This window comes from Rhodnius prolixus, unplaced genomic scaffold, assembly GCF_049639745.1.
Source record: "Rhodnius prolixus isolate KJV_2025 unplaced genomic scaffold, Rpr scaffold_5, whole genome shotgun sequence".
Classification (NCBI taxonomy): Eukaryota; Metazoa; Arthropoda; class Insecta; order Hemiptera; family Reduviidae; genus Rhodnius; species Rhodnius prolixus.
In genome coordinates, this window is record NW_027411624.1 from 235,821 (window position 1) to 252,190 (window position 16,370).

At 31.8% G+C, this 16,370-nt stretch overlaps 1 protein-coding gene across 5 annotated transcripts in view; it reads left to right on the forward strand.

The window, feature by feature from the left end:
• Nucleotides 1–15,905, forward strand: part of gus (splA/ryanodine receptor domain and SOCS box containing gustavus) — an 84,069-nt gene extending 68,164 nt beyond the window's left edge. For 3 of the 5 annotated variants that reach the window (XM_074135591.1, XM_074135588.1, XM_074135590.1), the window contains 6 exons: nucleotides 2,030–2,205; nucleotides 4,374–4,561; nucleotides 6,826–7,011; nucleotides 8,068–8,212; nucleotides 10,806–10,964; nucleotides 11,721–15,905. In XM_074135591.1, the coding sequence (XP_073991692.1) occupies nucleotides 2,181–2,205; nucleotides 4,374–4,561; nucleotides 6,826–7,011; nucleotides 8,068–8,212; nucleotides 10,806–10,964; nucleotides 11,721–11,860 (843 nt within the window). In that variant the 5' untranslated portion in view covers nucleotides 2,030–2,180 and the 3' untranslated portion in view covers nucleotides 11,861–15,905. Of the gene's footprint in view, nucleotides 1–2,029; nucleotides 2,206–4,170; nucleotides 4,199–4,373; nucleotides 4,562–6,825; nucleotides 7,012–8,067; nucleotides 8,213–10,805; nucleotides 10,965–11,720 lie in introns of those variants that run through there. The other 2 variants (XR_012460729.1, XM_074135592.1) reach the window with 2 other exon arrangements.
• The last annotated feature ends 465 nt before the right edge of the window (nucleotides 15,906–16,370 follow it).

A 16,370-nucleotide genomic window follows, 5' to 3' on the forward strand; every position in this document is an offset into this window, starting at 1 on the left:
GTGAATATACCTAAGGCTTTCTGAAAATATTTTTTAGTATTTTAATATTTCTTTGAAAACGGCACTTACGATTTCCTGTAACTTCAATTAGTGCTTAAAAAACATATAAATCTCAAAAGTTATATTTAAAACATTTTTGCCGGAAAATTCGATTAAGAGTAATTTATAAAAAACGGAAGCGCTACGTTCCCTCCTTGTGTAGGGGGGGGAGACGTTTCTATCTCGTGTGAACGGTTAAAATCGAGTCTGAATAAAATTCTTCTAGCGGAAGTTCTCCTTTATTCAATGGATGGTTCACAAAAGTAGACTGCGAATACGAGTTTTTAAAGCCAAATGGGGTGCCAGTTACTTTATCATAGAATTTAATGATAAGGTTTTTGTTTATTATTTAATGACGCAATATCGACGCGAAAAGAGAGTGTATTTCGCCATTACTCAAGTAACATTCAAACCCCTTGTAAAAATGAAACATCGCAAAAATTGGAAAATAAAAATTTAAAACTAGATGCTTTATAGCAAATAATTGTGAATGTATATTTTTGTTGATTTATGAATGGAATTATTCATAGCAATATCTTAGAGTTGTCCAGTCGACCCACTGATGTTAAAATTTATACGACCTAGCGCTTTCTCAACTATGACTTGCCCTCTCTAATTGAAAGAGGTTTATGAAGTAAATTTTTCTATAGTAAATTCATGAACGCAGTGACTTTTCAACTGGAACTGGCTTGTGGGCAGGAAATGGTAAAGGGGAATATGAAGAAAGCTAAAACCGTCTCTAGTTCGCACCTCCTCGACCCATTCCAAGGTTTAGTCAAAATCTGCTTTTATCTCTTAAAGTTATTAAACAAACATCCGTAGAGCGGAAGAGAAACATTTTAAGGTTTATGAGTTAAAGTGTTGATTTCTGGCTGCTCCCGGTGAGTACCGACACACCAAAGCCGTTACCTGGAATGCCCAAAACTAGTGCACCTCTTTGGCGTCCTTATACATTTTTGAAGTGACCAGTAAGTTCTAAGTCGGAAGAACTGTTTCTGAAGTACCGGTTCAAATTTCTCGGAATGATTGATTATTGGTTGGTAGAAGTGAAAGTGAACTTCATTGGCTATGTGTTGTGAAGTTTTACCCTTTGGCAAGTGGATGATATATTGCCTAGTGCTGATAGTTTTGCAGTTGTGCCCCTATCTTTCCTTAGATTATCTCTAGTAAATAACATCGATGATTCATCAGTTAAATAAAGAGGATGCTGGGAGGGTTCTTTTAAAATAAAACAATGCTGCTAATGCTACAGGGGTATATAGTAATGAGAAATGGCTGCTTTAGCTAGTGGAGTGAACTAGCTAAAGCGCACTGTGAATATGAGCCCTGTGCCAGTCACTGGATCAGCCACTGGAGGAACTCTCTGCCTGCTCTTCCCAAAAGCACAATAACTACGCCTTGTGCTTCTACTAAGCCTGCCACTTCTAAAACATCCAACTTAACTCTCAGTCTTTGATGGTTGTTTTTTGACAATGCAAATATCTATTTGAATAAATTAAGATGAAAGAAGCGTACCAGTTTGCCTCTCTTGGAGTGTTCTTCGCAAATCCGAAGAATTTATCTATCTTGAAATAGAGACAGTTTTCATGAACATTAAAATTTATAATATGAAACAAATTGTTTTTTACGAACGGTTAAAAATAGTTTACATTAACTTTTTTTCAGCAAATAAGCTAAAGAATCTCCTGCATAGTGCTCAGTACATTTTACTTCATGTAGTGCTAAGTGTTGAGGGGGAGTGAATTTTTAAAACTATCGAAAATGCGTATTAAGAGGTGCGCGGTAAAAGGTTCAAAAAAGGAGTGAGAAGTGGGAAGAAAGCTCTATGCTGATGTTTTGGTGAGCTATTTCTTCCCAGTATTCCAAGTGAAGTAGAAATCTGTTGGCAATTATAAAAGCCTCCAAAGTACGGAGTAGTTGTTGTTTCTGACTCTAAAATTCCAGCTTTATAATTTATTAGAATAGAAGATGAGTGTCCGTTCTGTTGCAGGTACAAGGGTTTGGGCGGTGTGAGCAGTAGCAGGTGCACGGCGTCCGGCCTGGAGCTGCGCGAGTTGAGGCGCCACAATTACAAGTCTTCAGTACTCCCCAACAAAACAGCCTCGTACCTCGAACACCGCCGAACCAGGAGCGGCCGGGGTATGAACATGGGCCAGAAAATTTCAAGTACGTCCAAATTTCTTATCTCGATTGCTGTTGAATATATAATATTAAATTTCTTTTAAATGTTTCGTTATAAAGTTCCTTACTATGGCGAAGCTATCAGCAATCATGTGGAACATAAATTGGCTGTGTTAACCATGAATATCATGGTGGCCAACGTTCGATGGCCCTCATTCATTTGTTCCAATTGATTTGGTTCATGTATTAAACGCAATCACATTTACTGTTGCCAATAGGGAGTTGTAAATTAAATAAAAAAAACTTCAATATACAAAATAAAGTAGTTTTCATTCATTTAATAGAAATAGTTTTCATTCATTTAATAGTTTTCATTCATTTAACTCTTTGCCGCTAGGTGGGTTAAGAACTGTCCCACCTTTTGCTTAGCTTTTGCAACTAGGGCTTTTATTTTCTTTAAAATCGTGGGCCTCAAAGAGTTAATAGATTTGCGAAGCTAGGCAAATCATTTTGTAGATGCTTTCATATAAAAGCCCTCGTTTAGACATCATTTTTGATCTGCTATATTTACTTATACAATTTTTTTCTCTAATAATCTTCAAGTTTTCTCATCTGTACGTCATTTTTCATTTTTGACTTAACTTCTAAACTACCTTGTTTTTCAATATCTATTTAAATTATCAATCACAGACTGTTTCACCTTCCCAAATACCCAGGCCAATTTCGAGAAAAAACTTTTTCAAAGCTCAAAACATGTATTTCTGATGTAAAATCGAGATCGAGGGGTGTGTAAACCAATTACATATTTTGAATTTTAGGAACAAGTATTAAATTTCTTTTTTTCTTTTTTATTGCCTTTCTTTTAAAGCCAATCGGGCCTCGTGGCTCGCATTGCTAAAATTTAAAATGATTGATTTGTTATATAATTTTACGTATTAAGCTGATGATCTATGAAAGTCAACTTTTAAAAATGTAATACTATGTTGTAAACAGTCACTTTAATTCCGGAAATATTAAATCTGGGTACATTGAGGTAAAATTCAAATTCAAATCACATTTGCGGATTTGATAATAACACTTCATATGGTTAGTTTTAGCAGTGATTTTAGTGATTTAGAAGCCAGAAAGGAACTCATGAAAATTTGATGTCTATAGCAAGATCCTAGATCAGGTAACAAGTACAGTGCAAGGAAGTTATGCCTACCTTTCACCAATTTTATTATTTATTTAAGTAGGGACAAATGCTGAGATCATTGGCGACCGGAGAATTCGCCGGTCTCTGGACAGTGAGCTGCAGCAGGCTCCTGGGGAAAAAACATACACACCAGTTTTAATTTCCAGTTTTCGATTGGCGAATATTTTAAACGAATTGCCAGGTGGTTTTAATGATTTTAATAAGATATTTACCATATGTTTGAGACCAAGTTAGTTGGCCACTTTCTTATTGTACGTCATTATTAAAAACTGTAGAATAATTATAAAACTAAGATGTTTGTTTACATGGGGTAGAGGAGCTGCTAAGAATAGTTTATCGCGTCCATTAAGACTCTTGTGTTTCAGGGTCTCTCAATTTATGTGGCCTCGACACTTGTTTTAATTCATCCATAATTTGTAATTTAAAACAATTTAGTCCTGGTTTGCTTCGAGTTATTTATAGGTATAGTTGAAGACTCATTGTGCGAAGTGTTAGTAAATACATGATGATTAGTTAGAGAGTTGAGTATCAGAAGAGCGGCAGGAGAGATACTTGTCAATAATATCGGCCAACATTGTGACGTTCCATTGTAAGTTCTATTCTACTTCGTATATTGACTAACACTTGAGATGTTCAGATCATTTCTTAATTGAAACAGGATTAGACTGTCTTTTATTGTAGTTGTCAATTTTATTAATTTTTGTTATTTTTAAACAAAACACACTATGCTTTTGTTCATTGTTTCACTAAATATATATATATATATATATAAAGCGATTCAGTTACTGTTGTTAATAATAACAGAAGCTCTCAGAGAGAGATAGCTGATGATGCGTAGCAAAGGTAAACCTTCATCATCAATTTTATTAATTAATTTTCTTTATTCACTAACCCAAATTTACTGTTTAATGCCTATTTGAATGAATATTATGTGAACGCTGTTAGTTTCTCTTCATTTTCTTTGACAGAGCTGTATTTACATTTTTTGACTAATTCTGATCTTTTGTTCTGTTTGCAGATGGAGTGAAAAGCGTAAACAGGGAGAGTCCGGCCCCGTACAAGCCGGTCATCCCGCGCGAGTTAGCCCAAGATTTCCAGCGCCCTGCCAGATTAGACATCCTCTTAGATATGCCTCCGGCATCCAGAGAGGCACAAATTAAACACGGTTGGAATCCAGATGATAGGTCGTTAAATATATTTGTAAAGGTTAGTCATTTTTCTCTTATTTATTTCACTATTTTATGCCTTTATTTTCTTCTTAAATTGGTAAAGTAAAAAAATCAAAAAAGTAGATGAAAGGAATGAGTCTATAGTGAAATACTTCGCTACGTAGAACAATTTAGAGTGTTTTTTATAAAGTAACTATCCGAATAGAACATTTTTCCTCGAAATGCATATTTTCCAGCATTCACCTACCAATAACCTCTTCAGCTAAATATTTTGTCAGTAATTTTTGGGTTCTCAGATTTCCTCAAAAGACAATCCCCATAATATCATAACAAACTGGCTTAACTTATTTCTACCTACAACTACGCAGAGTTTAGTTTTTCTTTCTTTTTCTCTAAAATCTTACAAGTATACCCCTCTCCAATTTTGTTCATGTTTTAACTGGTAAGTCTAAAATAAACCGACTGGTATTCGGCCGTTTGATTGGATGGGCCTCAGGGGGCCGATACCATTTTTTTGTTTTAATTCCAAAATGACTAAAAAGGAGCTACTGTTCCTACGCCCCTAAATTCATCTTAATGAAATCATTAGAGGTGGTTTCCTCGTGGGGAAAAAGTTTGAAGCACGTTTGTAAAGGAGTTTTTAGATATCAGCTCCTGGAAGACCAGAATAAAATATTGGACATTAGGCTAACAACGTCAGGTTGGTTTACGTTTGTATACCATTGTTTTATTCAATCGTCTTTTTACTCAAAGAACGGTGTGGATACAATAACTAAAAACGTAAATTAATAAATTTTTCGGGCAATGGTTTTTGCTTCTTTTTGAATAGAAAGTTTTTGGAATTGCACAACAGGTCGGAAAACTAGAAAATTTCAAGATGACCAGCTTATTGTTCAATATTTTCCTCTCGCGTTCCTGGGTATAATTTCTAAAATCCCTGTAAATAAACTCATTTTTTTTCTATGTAAATAAGATGGGTTCAGGGTCGGTGGAGCAATAGTTGTTTCGTAAAACCCATTTTTAGTTGTTTTTCGACCTAAATATTTATTTCAAACATGTGGGTTGGATATTCTTACTGGACAATTTTAAATCTTTTGTAAGGTTCCTCCACTCTTATTTGGGTTGTAGCAGATGAGTAATTTAAAATATATCCGGATTGTTGGTTGAGTTTGAAATTAGTTATCTTACACACATATTTACCCCTGTTTAACTTTAAGACTATTCTTATTTGTGGGAATAAAATTCTGAAACTGCTCCAGTTCTTTATCAGTTTAAAATTTCATGTTTTCTCTTTTTTGATAGGTATGAAAGTCAACTTTTTTGACGCTGAGTATGACCAAATGGTTTTACCCGTGTGCACCACGCGCCCCTTCCCTTGTGCAGTTTATTAATAATTATCAAAACTAAAAAAAAAAAAATAAGAAGAAAACTGAGTTTTCAAATGGAAATTTGGTTCAGGGATCACCATGGCATCCGACATTGAGTGGTCCCAAGAGCTACTTTACCATACAGATGTTGTGAATTTGCTAAATATTGACAACTAGCTTATCATTAAAAATTTTTAGTTTCAAAAACATTTACTTAAATTGAGGTTAGAGGAGGACTTTTTTCGTGCTTATCGTGCATCAAGTTTCAACCGGTTTTAAATGTTATTTGTGGCCAGAATCTTCAATTAATGAATTAATTGTAACAAATTAATCGTCATTGTACAATTGAGAAAACATTAGTTTCGAAACTAACGCAACAAAATTCTTCAATTCCTTTTGTGAAGACGTCCATCTGTTCCTAAGTGTGTATTTATCGATATTATTTCTATTTAAGAAAATATTTCTTGTAAATATTGAATTTATATATGAGCTGTTATTTTTGAAAGTGGTATAAGTCCATTTTTCCATGTATCGAGATATTTAAGGTTTTGCGTTTGAATTATTTTAAAAATATAAATAAATAAATAACTGAAGTAGCAATAATCAAAAATAATTGCCATAAGAAAGTTGTTTTAATTATAATTATTAGAAATGGGCTTATTCCACTTTCAAAAAAAATATTTTTGTGATTATATTTTATAGTCAAAATTCTTTTGTTGACTATAAAAAAAATCGTACTCCATTGAATATATTATTTTAAATATGGCAAAAATATGTTTATATCTTACTGAAATTACCATTAACTCATTTTTTTAAAAATTGGACTTATACCACATTCAAAAATAACAGCTCATATTATGAATTAATATTACATTTTTGACATTCTGTACTAACAAATTTTGAATTTATATTATTATTTTTTTTTTTATTATAGGATGATGACAAATTGACGTTTCACAGACACCCGGTTGCTCAGAGCACTGATTGTATCCGGGGAAAAGTTGGCCTTAGTAAGGGCCTGCACGTATGGGAGGTGCATTGGTCCACCAGACAGCGGGGTACCCACGCCGTGGTAGGAGTCGCCACCCAAGATGCTCCATTGCATTCTGTAGGATACCAGGTCACTCTTTTCTACCTGTAAATATCTATTCTTGCCACCATCACTCTACTAGAGGGGAAACTCGAAAGATAATTCTTTATGAAGTTCAAAACATTTTAAACAAATTTATTAAAACGTTACTTAAACATTCCATTATCAATTGAATACATATGTCCTTATTTGAATTTTACATTTTTCCGGCAAGGTTAAGATGATTATTGAATAATTAAAAGAGATTGAATCTGCAAGCTACTTTCTTCCCCTTTCATCTGACGGGCTACTCGCCTGTTTAGACTGTTTTTCAGAAAAAGGGGATATGATAAGTACACGGAATGTGTGCTCAATTTGGAAATAATTGCAAGTAAAAATAATAAAAGGAGTATATATTAACAGAGCGTGATGTTCGGAATTAGGAATTAGCTATTTAAAGTCTTAATCGGCTTAAAGTCTGCTAATTTTAGATTCAATGCTTCTAAGAATTTACGAGATTTTTTTAAATTTTTTTTTTATGTCGGTTCATTTGGAACTTGTTTTCTCTCCTGCAGCGTAAAGAGATTTGCTCGTAATAAAAATGTTTTTATTTATTTAAAATGTATATGCCTTGCGCCTTCGTCCATTGCATCTGCAACGGTGGTTCTCGAAAGGTAGATGCAGCGTCAGTTTACTTTTTACTTAGATTGTATCAAAGGAAATTCTTCTATAAAATTGTTTATTAAGTTAATCTACTAAACACTAGCAACTCTTCTCAACATCACATCCTATTGTTGTTGTCGAGCTAGATCCTGCTGTCCACAGCTCTTCTGATTAAGAAGCAAGTGCGAACATCACGCGAATACAAGTCAGAGGACCGACAATGTATTACAAAGAGGGAGTTCCGAAGCAAGTGTGCAATCGGTATTCCCTTTCTTGTCTTCCTCATCTATGTTCGCTTACCGATCTACGGGTTTTCTTCACTCTTTTAGACTTACTTCAATTAGACCACTTCAGTCTACTTTAAGGACTTTAGATATATTGATTTTATTGCTAAACATAATTAATCATTGTTGATGAATCTACTACTTTTTTTTCTCTTTCCAGAGCCTGGTTGGTAGTAACGATCAGTCGTGGGGCTGGGACTTGGGTAGAAACAAACTGTATCATGACTCAAAGAACAATGTGGGAGTCACATATCCAGCAATATTGAAGCCTGATGAAACATTTATTGTGCCAGACAAATTCCTAGGTTGTATGTTTGCCTTTTTGATAAAATCTTTTTTGTAAGTGAACTTAATTTTTTCGGTGCTTAGTAACTTTAATTCTGAACAAAATCATGTTCCTGATTATAATGTGATGGTTAGCGTGACAAAATTATGAATTCAGCAAAGAAATTGATTAAATAATCGGATGTTTGGTTGTTTATAATTCATAGAAGTTGCAACGGCAATAGAATTAAAATGGGACCATAAGGATAAAGTTTTCTTTAGAAAAGACAGCTTTACTTCTCGACGTTTCTAAAGCCTTTCGATAATCACTTTTATATCTTTAAAACCTGCCAACCATTTCAAAGAGAAATAATTGTTTAGAAATTAAACATTATTACAAATTGATCTATTAATATTGATTGCAGTCTTTCAGTATTTGATAAATTACAAAATCACGTTTAAATGTTGCCAAATGTGTTAGATTGGATTAAAATAAGGCGACGATCGAGCTAGTATCGTTGCTAGTCCAAACATCACTCTCATTTAGGATTTCTTTTAAGTGGTAGTTCTCCAAGCTTGCAGCTACAATTAAATTTTTTTTTATGCTAAGTAGTTGCTCTGAGAATACTCCCATTTACTTTTTTAAGTTAAACTAATTCAAAATAAAAGTAGGCCTTTTAAATAAATGGTTCAGAGATCATGAAGCAATCATTATGAATACATTTTTAGCATTTTCGTGGTCAGAAGATTGTATCTATATTGTATATAGAAGATTGACTATCTGAGAAATATGTCTCAAGGGGCTGGCTGGGTGCGGTCTTTTTCGGCTAATGGTGAAAAAATTTAATATTTAAATATTCTAACTATTCGTACAAATTGTAATCGCTCGGTGCTTAAATAACTATATAAAAGTCAATGGTTCATTTTTTCGTGGTTTGTGGTTGTGAAAAAACTTTCTTGATTAGTTGAATAGTATTAGAGACGATGTTTAAGTTAAATCTTTCGCTAGATTGAATGTTAGCAATATTTCAAAATTGTTAATTGTTGCTGTGTATCTACTCACATAAAATATTCTGGCCATTCGTTGACTCATTTAACTAAGATAACTACTGTTCTCACGATGAAATGTTTTTCGTTACAGCCGATAATCTCGCATTTATTTTTCTTACTAAGCCAGTGGTTGTGAATAGAACATTCCTTAATATCGTTTAATAAATGGCTGACTAGAAACTCTTTTGTTTACAATTTGAAAAGATCTAAAATAAACTAATGTTTCTCGATAATAAGTGCGCATGCCCGGTTATTATCTCAGCCTCGGTACTGAGCAAAGATTTCAAGTTACATGTATCTTAAAAATCAGTTTTATTTTACATTTAAAAAAGCTTATATTAAGAACTGCTGGTCTGTTAGATTTTTATTAAAAAACAATTACGTTCTTGAATAGCACAGCACGGTTTTTCTCAATTCTTTCATCAGATCTTAATTCTTATCATTTATATTGAAGCATTTGACGAAGTGAATAATTAGAATCTTATATCCGAAATGAAATGCTAGGGATTCTGGATTCTTTATATTATCAAGGTTAGCTAATTACTTGGCAGGTAGAAAAGATAGAGAATTCTCTTTCTAATCAATTTTTTATTCCTTTGCATAGATCTCTTCTAGGCCTTATTATGTTTGGTGATACATTAAATTTCAGTATGCACTAATTGATCTTTCCTTATATGCTGATGAAATTAAAGATAATTCATCCTTTTAGCACGCGTAATAACTGCGAAATACTCTATTATAATTGCATTCCTTTTTTTATTAGTGCACTATCCAAGTTCCTAAATTTAAACCAGTATTGCGCAGTGAATTATCGTCATAAGTTTGTTTAATATACGTTAGAATTTCGTTCTCTCCGTAGATTTAAGTTATTGGAATAAGTATGAATACAGATCTAACCTTCCAACTCATCTTCTTTCGGTAAAAAATGTCTAGCATATCTTCAAATATGATTGTAGTTCGTTTAAAATAAAAATTTTTCCATAGTATCTTATTTAGCTAAATATGAACTTAAGATATCTCTGGACATTTGTATTTAGTTCATTCTATCATTTGTTTGTGCAGTACTGTGTACATTTTATAGATGGGTTTTACGAAGGGTTTTTTTTAGAAGGGATTTTTGTAAATGATATATTAACTCCTCCCTTCCAACAAAAAAATTCCTTTAATGAAATTAGCCGAGTAAATTAAGGGACTGGTCGATTTGTCTCACCTGCTCGTGATGTAGAACTGCTAGATACGATCTTTTCTGATCTATGGTTTATTTTTGCGACACTTGAAAAATAATGAAGTTTTATGATTAGGAAACAAGGGTTTTTGCCCTTTGGTACAAATTTTACAATTTAAACAATAAGATTTAAGTAAGCACATTTTTGTGCCTGCTTTAAAATATTTTATACAAATAACCTTGGTAACAAATTGGATAAAGAGGAACTGTAATTAATCAAGTTTATAGTTTATTTTGTATTGACCAACAACGAATTTTTATTTTATATGTAAATATTATACAATGATATTTATACATAATGAAATCCGCTGCTTTAATATTATTTTATTTGATTTTTTAAACAATGAATAAATTTGCAGTGGTATTGGACATGGATGAAGGTACCTTATCGTTCGTTGTGGACGGCCAGTATCTAGGCATTGCGTTTCGTGGCTTGAAGGGTAGGAAATTATACCCTATAGTGAGTGCAGTGTGGGGCCATTGCGAAATCACGATGAAATACATAGGTGGCCTTGATCGTAAGTGTTCTTCACACCTGTTATGTAATAGAAATAATTATAAGTATACATTATTACACAGTTCATTATTTCACAAAACCATAATTTTACTGAAACATACATGTATGTTTAAATAAATGATAACATCATAATGTTAAATACATTTCTAACATTCTCCTCCTCTTTTTGAGACTTTAAAACTTTGTATGCCTTGTGCCTCCCTTAATTTTCTTATCATTGTTTGACAGTAGGCTGACTAAGCAAATGTCAAAAACATACTGCTAACTTCGATTTTATCTTTCTAGTACGCATGTTTATTTAAGATATTAAATATTATAAAGTCAAAGATATTATCCAGCACTGCGAACCTAACCACAATTTCAGCATAGTGTTAATCTTATTCTCTACGTCAAACTCATGATCAACCTTCGTCAGTGATCAAAACCGAAAAAACTTACGACCCATAAAATCAATGAAACCAGTACTACATTTTCGTTTTCTTTCTTAAATTGTAAGTTTGCAAAATTCTCTCAGGGTGTTATTAAATTTATGTTTATTGATTTTTCTAAATCAATTAACACAGTTACTGAACGTGTTTTGTTGGGGAAATTAAATTAAATTTATATTCATGGCGAAGTTACTAGTTACGTATTAGATCCCATTAGAATACGCATGCGTGCTTCCTACAATATTTGGTTTTTGAGCTGATAGTTAGGGATGTTAGGATCTTTATTTTATACTTTCCTAATTAACTTGTGTTGATTAATTTGTCAACAGCCGAACCATTACCGTTGATGGATCTATGCAGGCGGGTAATCAGACAACGAGTTGGTAAACAACAGTTAGAGGAGAAAATATCGGATCTCAATCTGCCTCATGCAATGAACACATATCTACTGTATAAGGATCGCAGATAACAGACTGGAAATACAAAGACAGCATTAAGACAGCGTAAATCTACCTCAGTCGCCAGACAGTTCTCGGCACCACGATAATAGTGTACACAGTGCCCGCGCCAATATCTGTGTCATGTGGACAGGTTTTATAATTTAAATAAAAAATGATGAAAAAAATACTAATAAATGAAACGGATATATAATTTATATAAGTGAGTTTATATATATATATTATATATATATAATACCGGAAGAACATTATGATGCGTGTTGAGTGAGATTTTGAAACGTGACTAGTGCGATATAAATATACATTTTTTTTTTTGTGAAGGAAAACAGTTTAATGAAATCGGTGTCCATTATTATTAATTTTTGTTGGAATCCACCTGTGCTTATTTTTGTTCGTGCTAATTCTTCTTCACATGTAAGGACACCACAGTCAACTTGTATGCAGACAGGCCCAAAAACCTGCTCTCTAATCTCTTCTTTGAAAGATTTTTTTTTGTCTGGAATGTTCCATGTAAAACTCATTTAATTTTTGTTTTAATTATTTCGATTATACTTATTTCCAATAAATTGCTTATAGAATACTGTTTTATATGAATTTATGCATCTACTTGAAAAAAATAAAAATAAAAAAATAATAATAAAAGACAGTAAGTAGGTGATCTTCATGTGTATATTGAGCTGTGTTGTGTGAAAGTGATGTTAAGAGTAACCCTCCTCTTAATATGTACAGATATATATATATATATATATATATATATATATATATATATATATATAAAATACATATGTATATATATATAAAACATATATATATATATATATACAATACATAATACATATATATAAATTACTGTAAATATAAAAACGTTTGACTTCTTATGTTTGAGTTATTATTTTAAAATATCAACTCAAAACTTCCAACTCAGCTTCCGAAGGTCCGGTATGACGCGTTTAATATGCCACATGTATATCTGCGGAAGTATTTATACATATATGTATTAATTACCTTTATGTTTCCCTCAAATGCTATTCAAACGTTAATTCACATTTGATTTGATTTTTTTTCATAAGCCTTAATAAATCAGCTGCGATCTCTTTTTCAAGAATTGTATTTTTATGTATCTTAAAATTTTAGTGTTTTAAAATATAACCACAAATATAATAATAAATATAAAAAAATTAAAAATATTTGTAAGTTTTTATTATATATTTATTTTATTGATTTTTATTTTATTAATTTTGAGAATCATTTATCACAGGATGATGTGTGCTTGGCAATGTTTTATTGGTTCGTTCAATATGTACCTCAAAAGAATGAATAGATTACAGTCTTATTGTGTGAACAAGATTATAGAAAAACAATTTAAATTATTTGTTTACATAACAAAATTCTGGTGGTTTGGTTGGGTCTTGTACCAAACTCTTTCACTAACAATGCAATCCTCTCCTGTAAAGCTTTTTTTTTTTTATTAAAAAAAAGAAGCTTTTATGCAGAAGTATGCTCTGCAAAACTTACTTAAAGAAGCATGTCAACCACATTTTATGGAGCATCATTCTCAATATTTGCTATTTATTAGAATTGTTACCTTAAGTAAATTAAATGCTTGTGATAAATGACTTAATTTCACACATAAATAAAATTGAAGTAAAAAAGTAAAATATAAGTAAAATAACGAGAGTTATTTTCTATAATTAGCGATAATCAAGATGGGCCTCTCTCTAAAATTATACAATCTTTTAGGGAGCCTCATTAAAATTAAACAATGTGCTGTAATTACTTATATTTCACACATCTCATACGTGTTTATATACTTTTAAGTATAGACATATATATGTACATATGACAACTGGGAATCGCCAATCACTAAAGCTGGAAAGTCGTTAACAAATTGTCTTACAAAATGTGTTTTCTTGTTTTTGAAAGCAGTATGGACTAATTATTTTTATAATAAATTATGTACGTTTCTTTTCCAACATTTGTTTTTCCTTTTTATGAGTTATGAAAAAACGGAAGTAGTTTCGGTTAGCTGGGCTGAATATAAATTCTAGAGAATACACCTGAGTGGTGGGTTGTAGTTGTGACCGGCCGAAGTACGAGAGCAATTAAACGGGACGAATAACAATTGAGATAGGCGCTTGATCATGAGCGTCAACTCTTATGTTTACCCAGATTAATGTAATAATATCAATTCATATCCTGGATAATGATGTTGGAGTAATCTTTGCCCTATTGTGAGCTTTTAACTTTCCTAGCAACCTTACATTTATCCTTTCTTTCTCCCTTCTTCAGAGGGTTTTCGTACAGAACAGAAAAATATTGCATAACCTTAACTAGTTAGATTCCTTGGAAGTTGGTAAGAAGGCCTACGCCACTGCGATTCTGAGGGTTTTATTGGGGCACGTATTACTAATAAGTAATTAAGTATCTCTCAAGAAATTAGAGATCCATATTGACCATACTCCAATTACTAGATATTGGTTGACACTTTGCATCAGTATTGTCACAATCCCCAGTAACATTAAATAGTTTTAAAGAAACCTGGCAGTCTATTTTAATCAACTGACAAACGTAGCTCTGCGTATCTTAAAAATAATTAATATCATTACATTAGATTTGGAAAATTTACAGAAATTTTAAACAGAATAAATTACATTGAAAAATTTAAAACATTTGGATTGAATAGTGAATCGTCAGGCCTTAAATCATGATAAGAAGAAAGTGCTGTCGACAATGGTCAGAGAGAGTCTTTGTTAGAGACCAATTTTTTAAATATTTCTCCAAGTTTAGGGTATCATGGGTGCCTTAATTAGCAAGCTCAATAGTGGTGAAGAGATGTACGTCAAACTATCAAGCCCCTGGTGAAATTGACTAACGGTACCCGCAATGTAGGAAAGTAATAAAGAAATTGGCTTCTAAAAAGACTGACCATTTCGCCTCCTTATTTCTAAATTTATTTCATTAGTTGAATTTTATATTGTCCAAGAACTGTTTTATCAGCCAAGTTTTACTAAAACGCCACTTTTTTTAGAGTTTTATCTGAAAACATTTGAGAATTTTATTGTAATGAGAGCCTAAACTTGAGCCGCATCTGCGTTCTGCTTACTTAAGTGGCAAACTTTATTCTTGCCAAAAGGGTGAATACTTCAAATATTTGAACACGAAATTTACATTTATTTTTATTCTGACCATCTATTTTCTCCTCTTCTTTTCTTATGGCAACGCAACTCTGACCTGCTCTCTGTGTTTTCAAAAATGTTTTAATTTTTGTTAGTTTTGGCATATGATTCACATTATGATTAGGGTACATACAAATCACGATATTGTTTAAACAAGAAATGGTAACGGCTGTTTTAAAAAAGTTATGAATTTATAAATATGTTCACTTCATTTGTTTTTCATATGAATGATAGGTAAATCAAGAAATAATACGAAATAAATCTTCTTTAATAATTATGATTAAATTAGGTACTAATTCTTTGAGTGGATAGGATATCAGCTGCATGCTTAAAAATTATTGTATGTGCGACTAGATTTTAGTGAATATTCAAACCAACACAAAATTATATAAAAAATAATGAAATTTAAATAAAAAACCATTACAGAAACTGATTATAAGTGACTGAGCTTAACGTTGAAAGAAAATTTCCAAGGTTAGCTAATCTTCATTATGTGAATGTAAATCTTATAAAACTATTGTATTATAGAGTTGAATAGCTCATTTATAAATATTTTGTAGAAAATTGATTTGTTTTTATTTTAGATTTTTTGTTTTTTAATTTTTGAAAAACATAAAAGTGATGTGCGTGTATTATAACTGATAACTCTCTGGAAACAACTATATGTTTATATTTCTTGGTCAAAATATACCAAACAAAACAACAAACAGAATATGGATGTAATTAATTTATTTGTTTGTGATTTCTCTTTTTCTTATTTTGAATTTATTTTGTTTTAGAAAATCTTTAATAAGCGTTAAATTTAAAAAAAAATTGAAATATTCACTGCTGGGCCATGTGTTATTTTTACAAAGTAAATAAAACAGAATTAGTTAATTAATGGGTCTGTTGTAAATTTATAAATAACTACTCTGGTTAAATATTTATTTTAGTACTTCATTTCCGCTTAGCCCATGTCTCTTCTCTCTCGCACTTCAGCAATTTTTTTTTTATACTAGGTACTATATGACTTTGAAATGAAAATAGTTTGCAAAATTTTGCACGAGGTTTGTTGAATTTGTTGAAATGTGTTTACAAAGTATGTGACTTTGACACTGTTGAAATAGCGAACTGTAGTCGGGCTACTTTGCTTGTATTTCCTTTCTTGTAGTGCTGTATAAGAAGAAGAAGAAGAAGGAAAAAAAAATATATCGAATTTTTAATCTCATCGGTATTAATACCGATTAATAATAATTATTATTAATACCGATGAGATTATAATTATGTAATACAATTATAATTGATAGTCATTAAGTAATGACTTAATACTTACGCCTCTGCGTAGTTCACGGACCAAGTTCAAAAA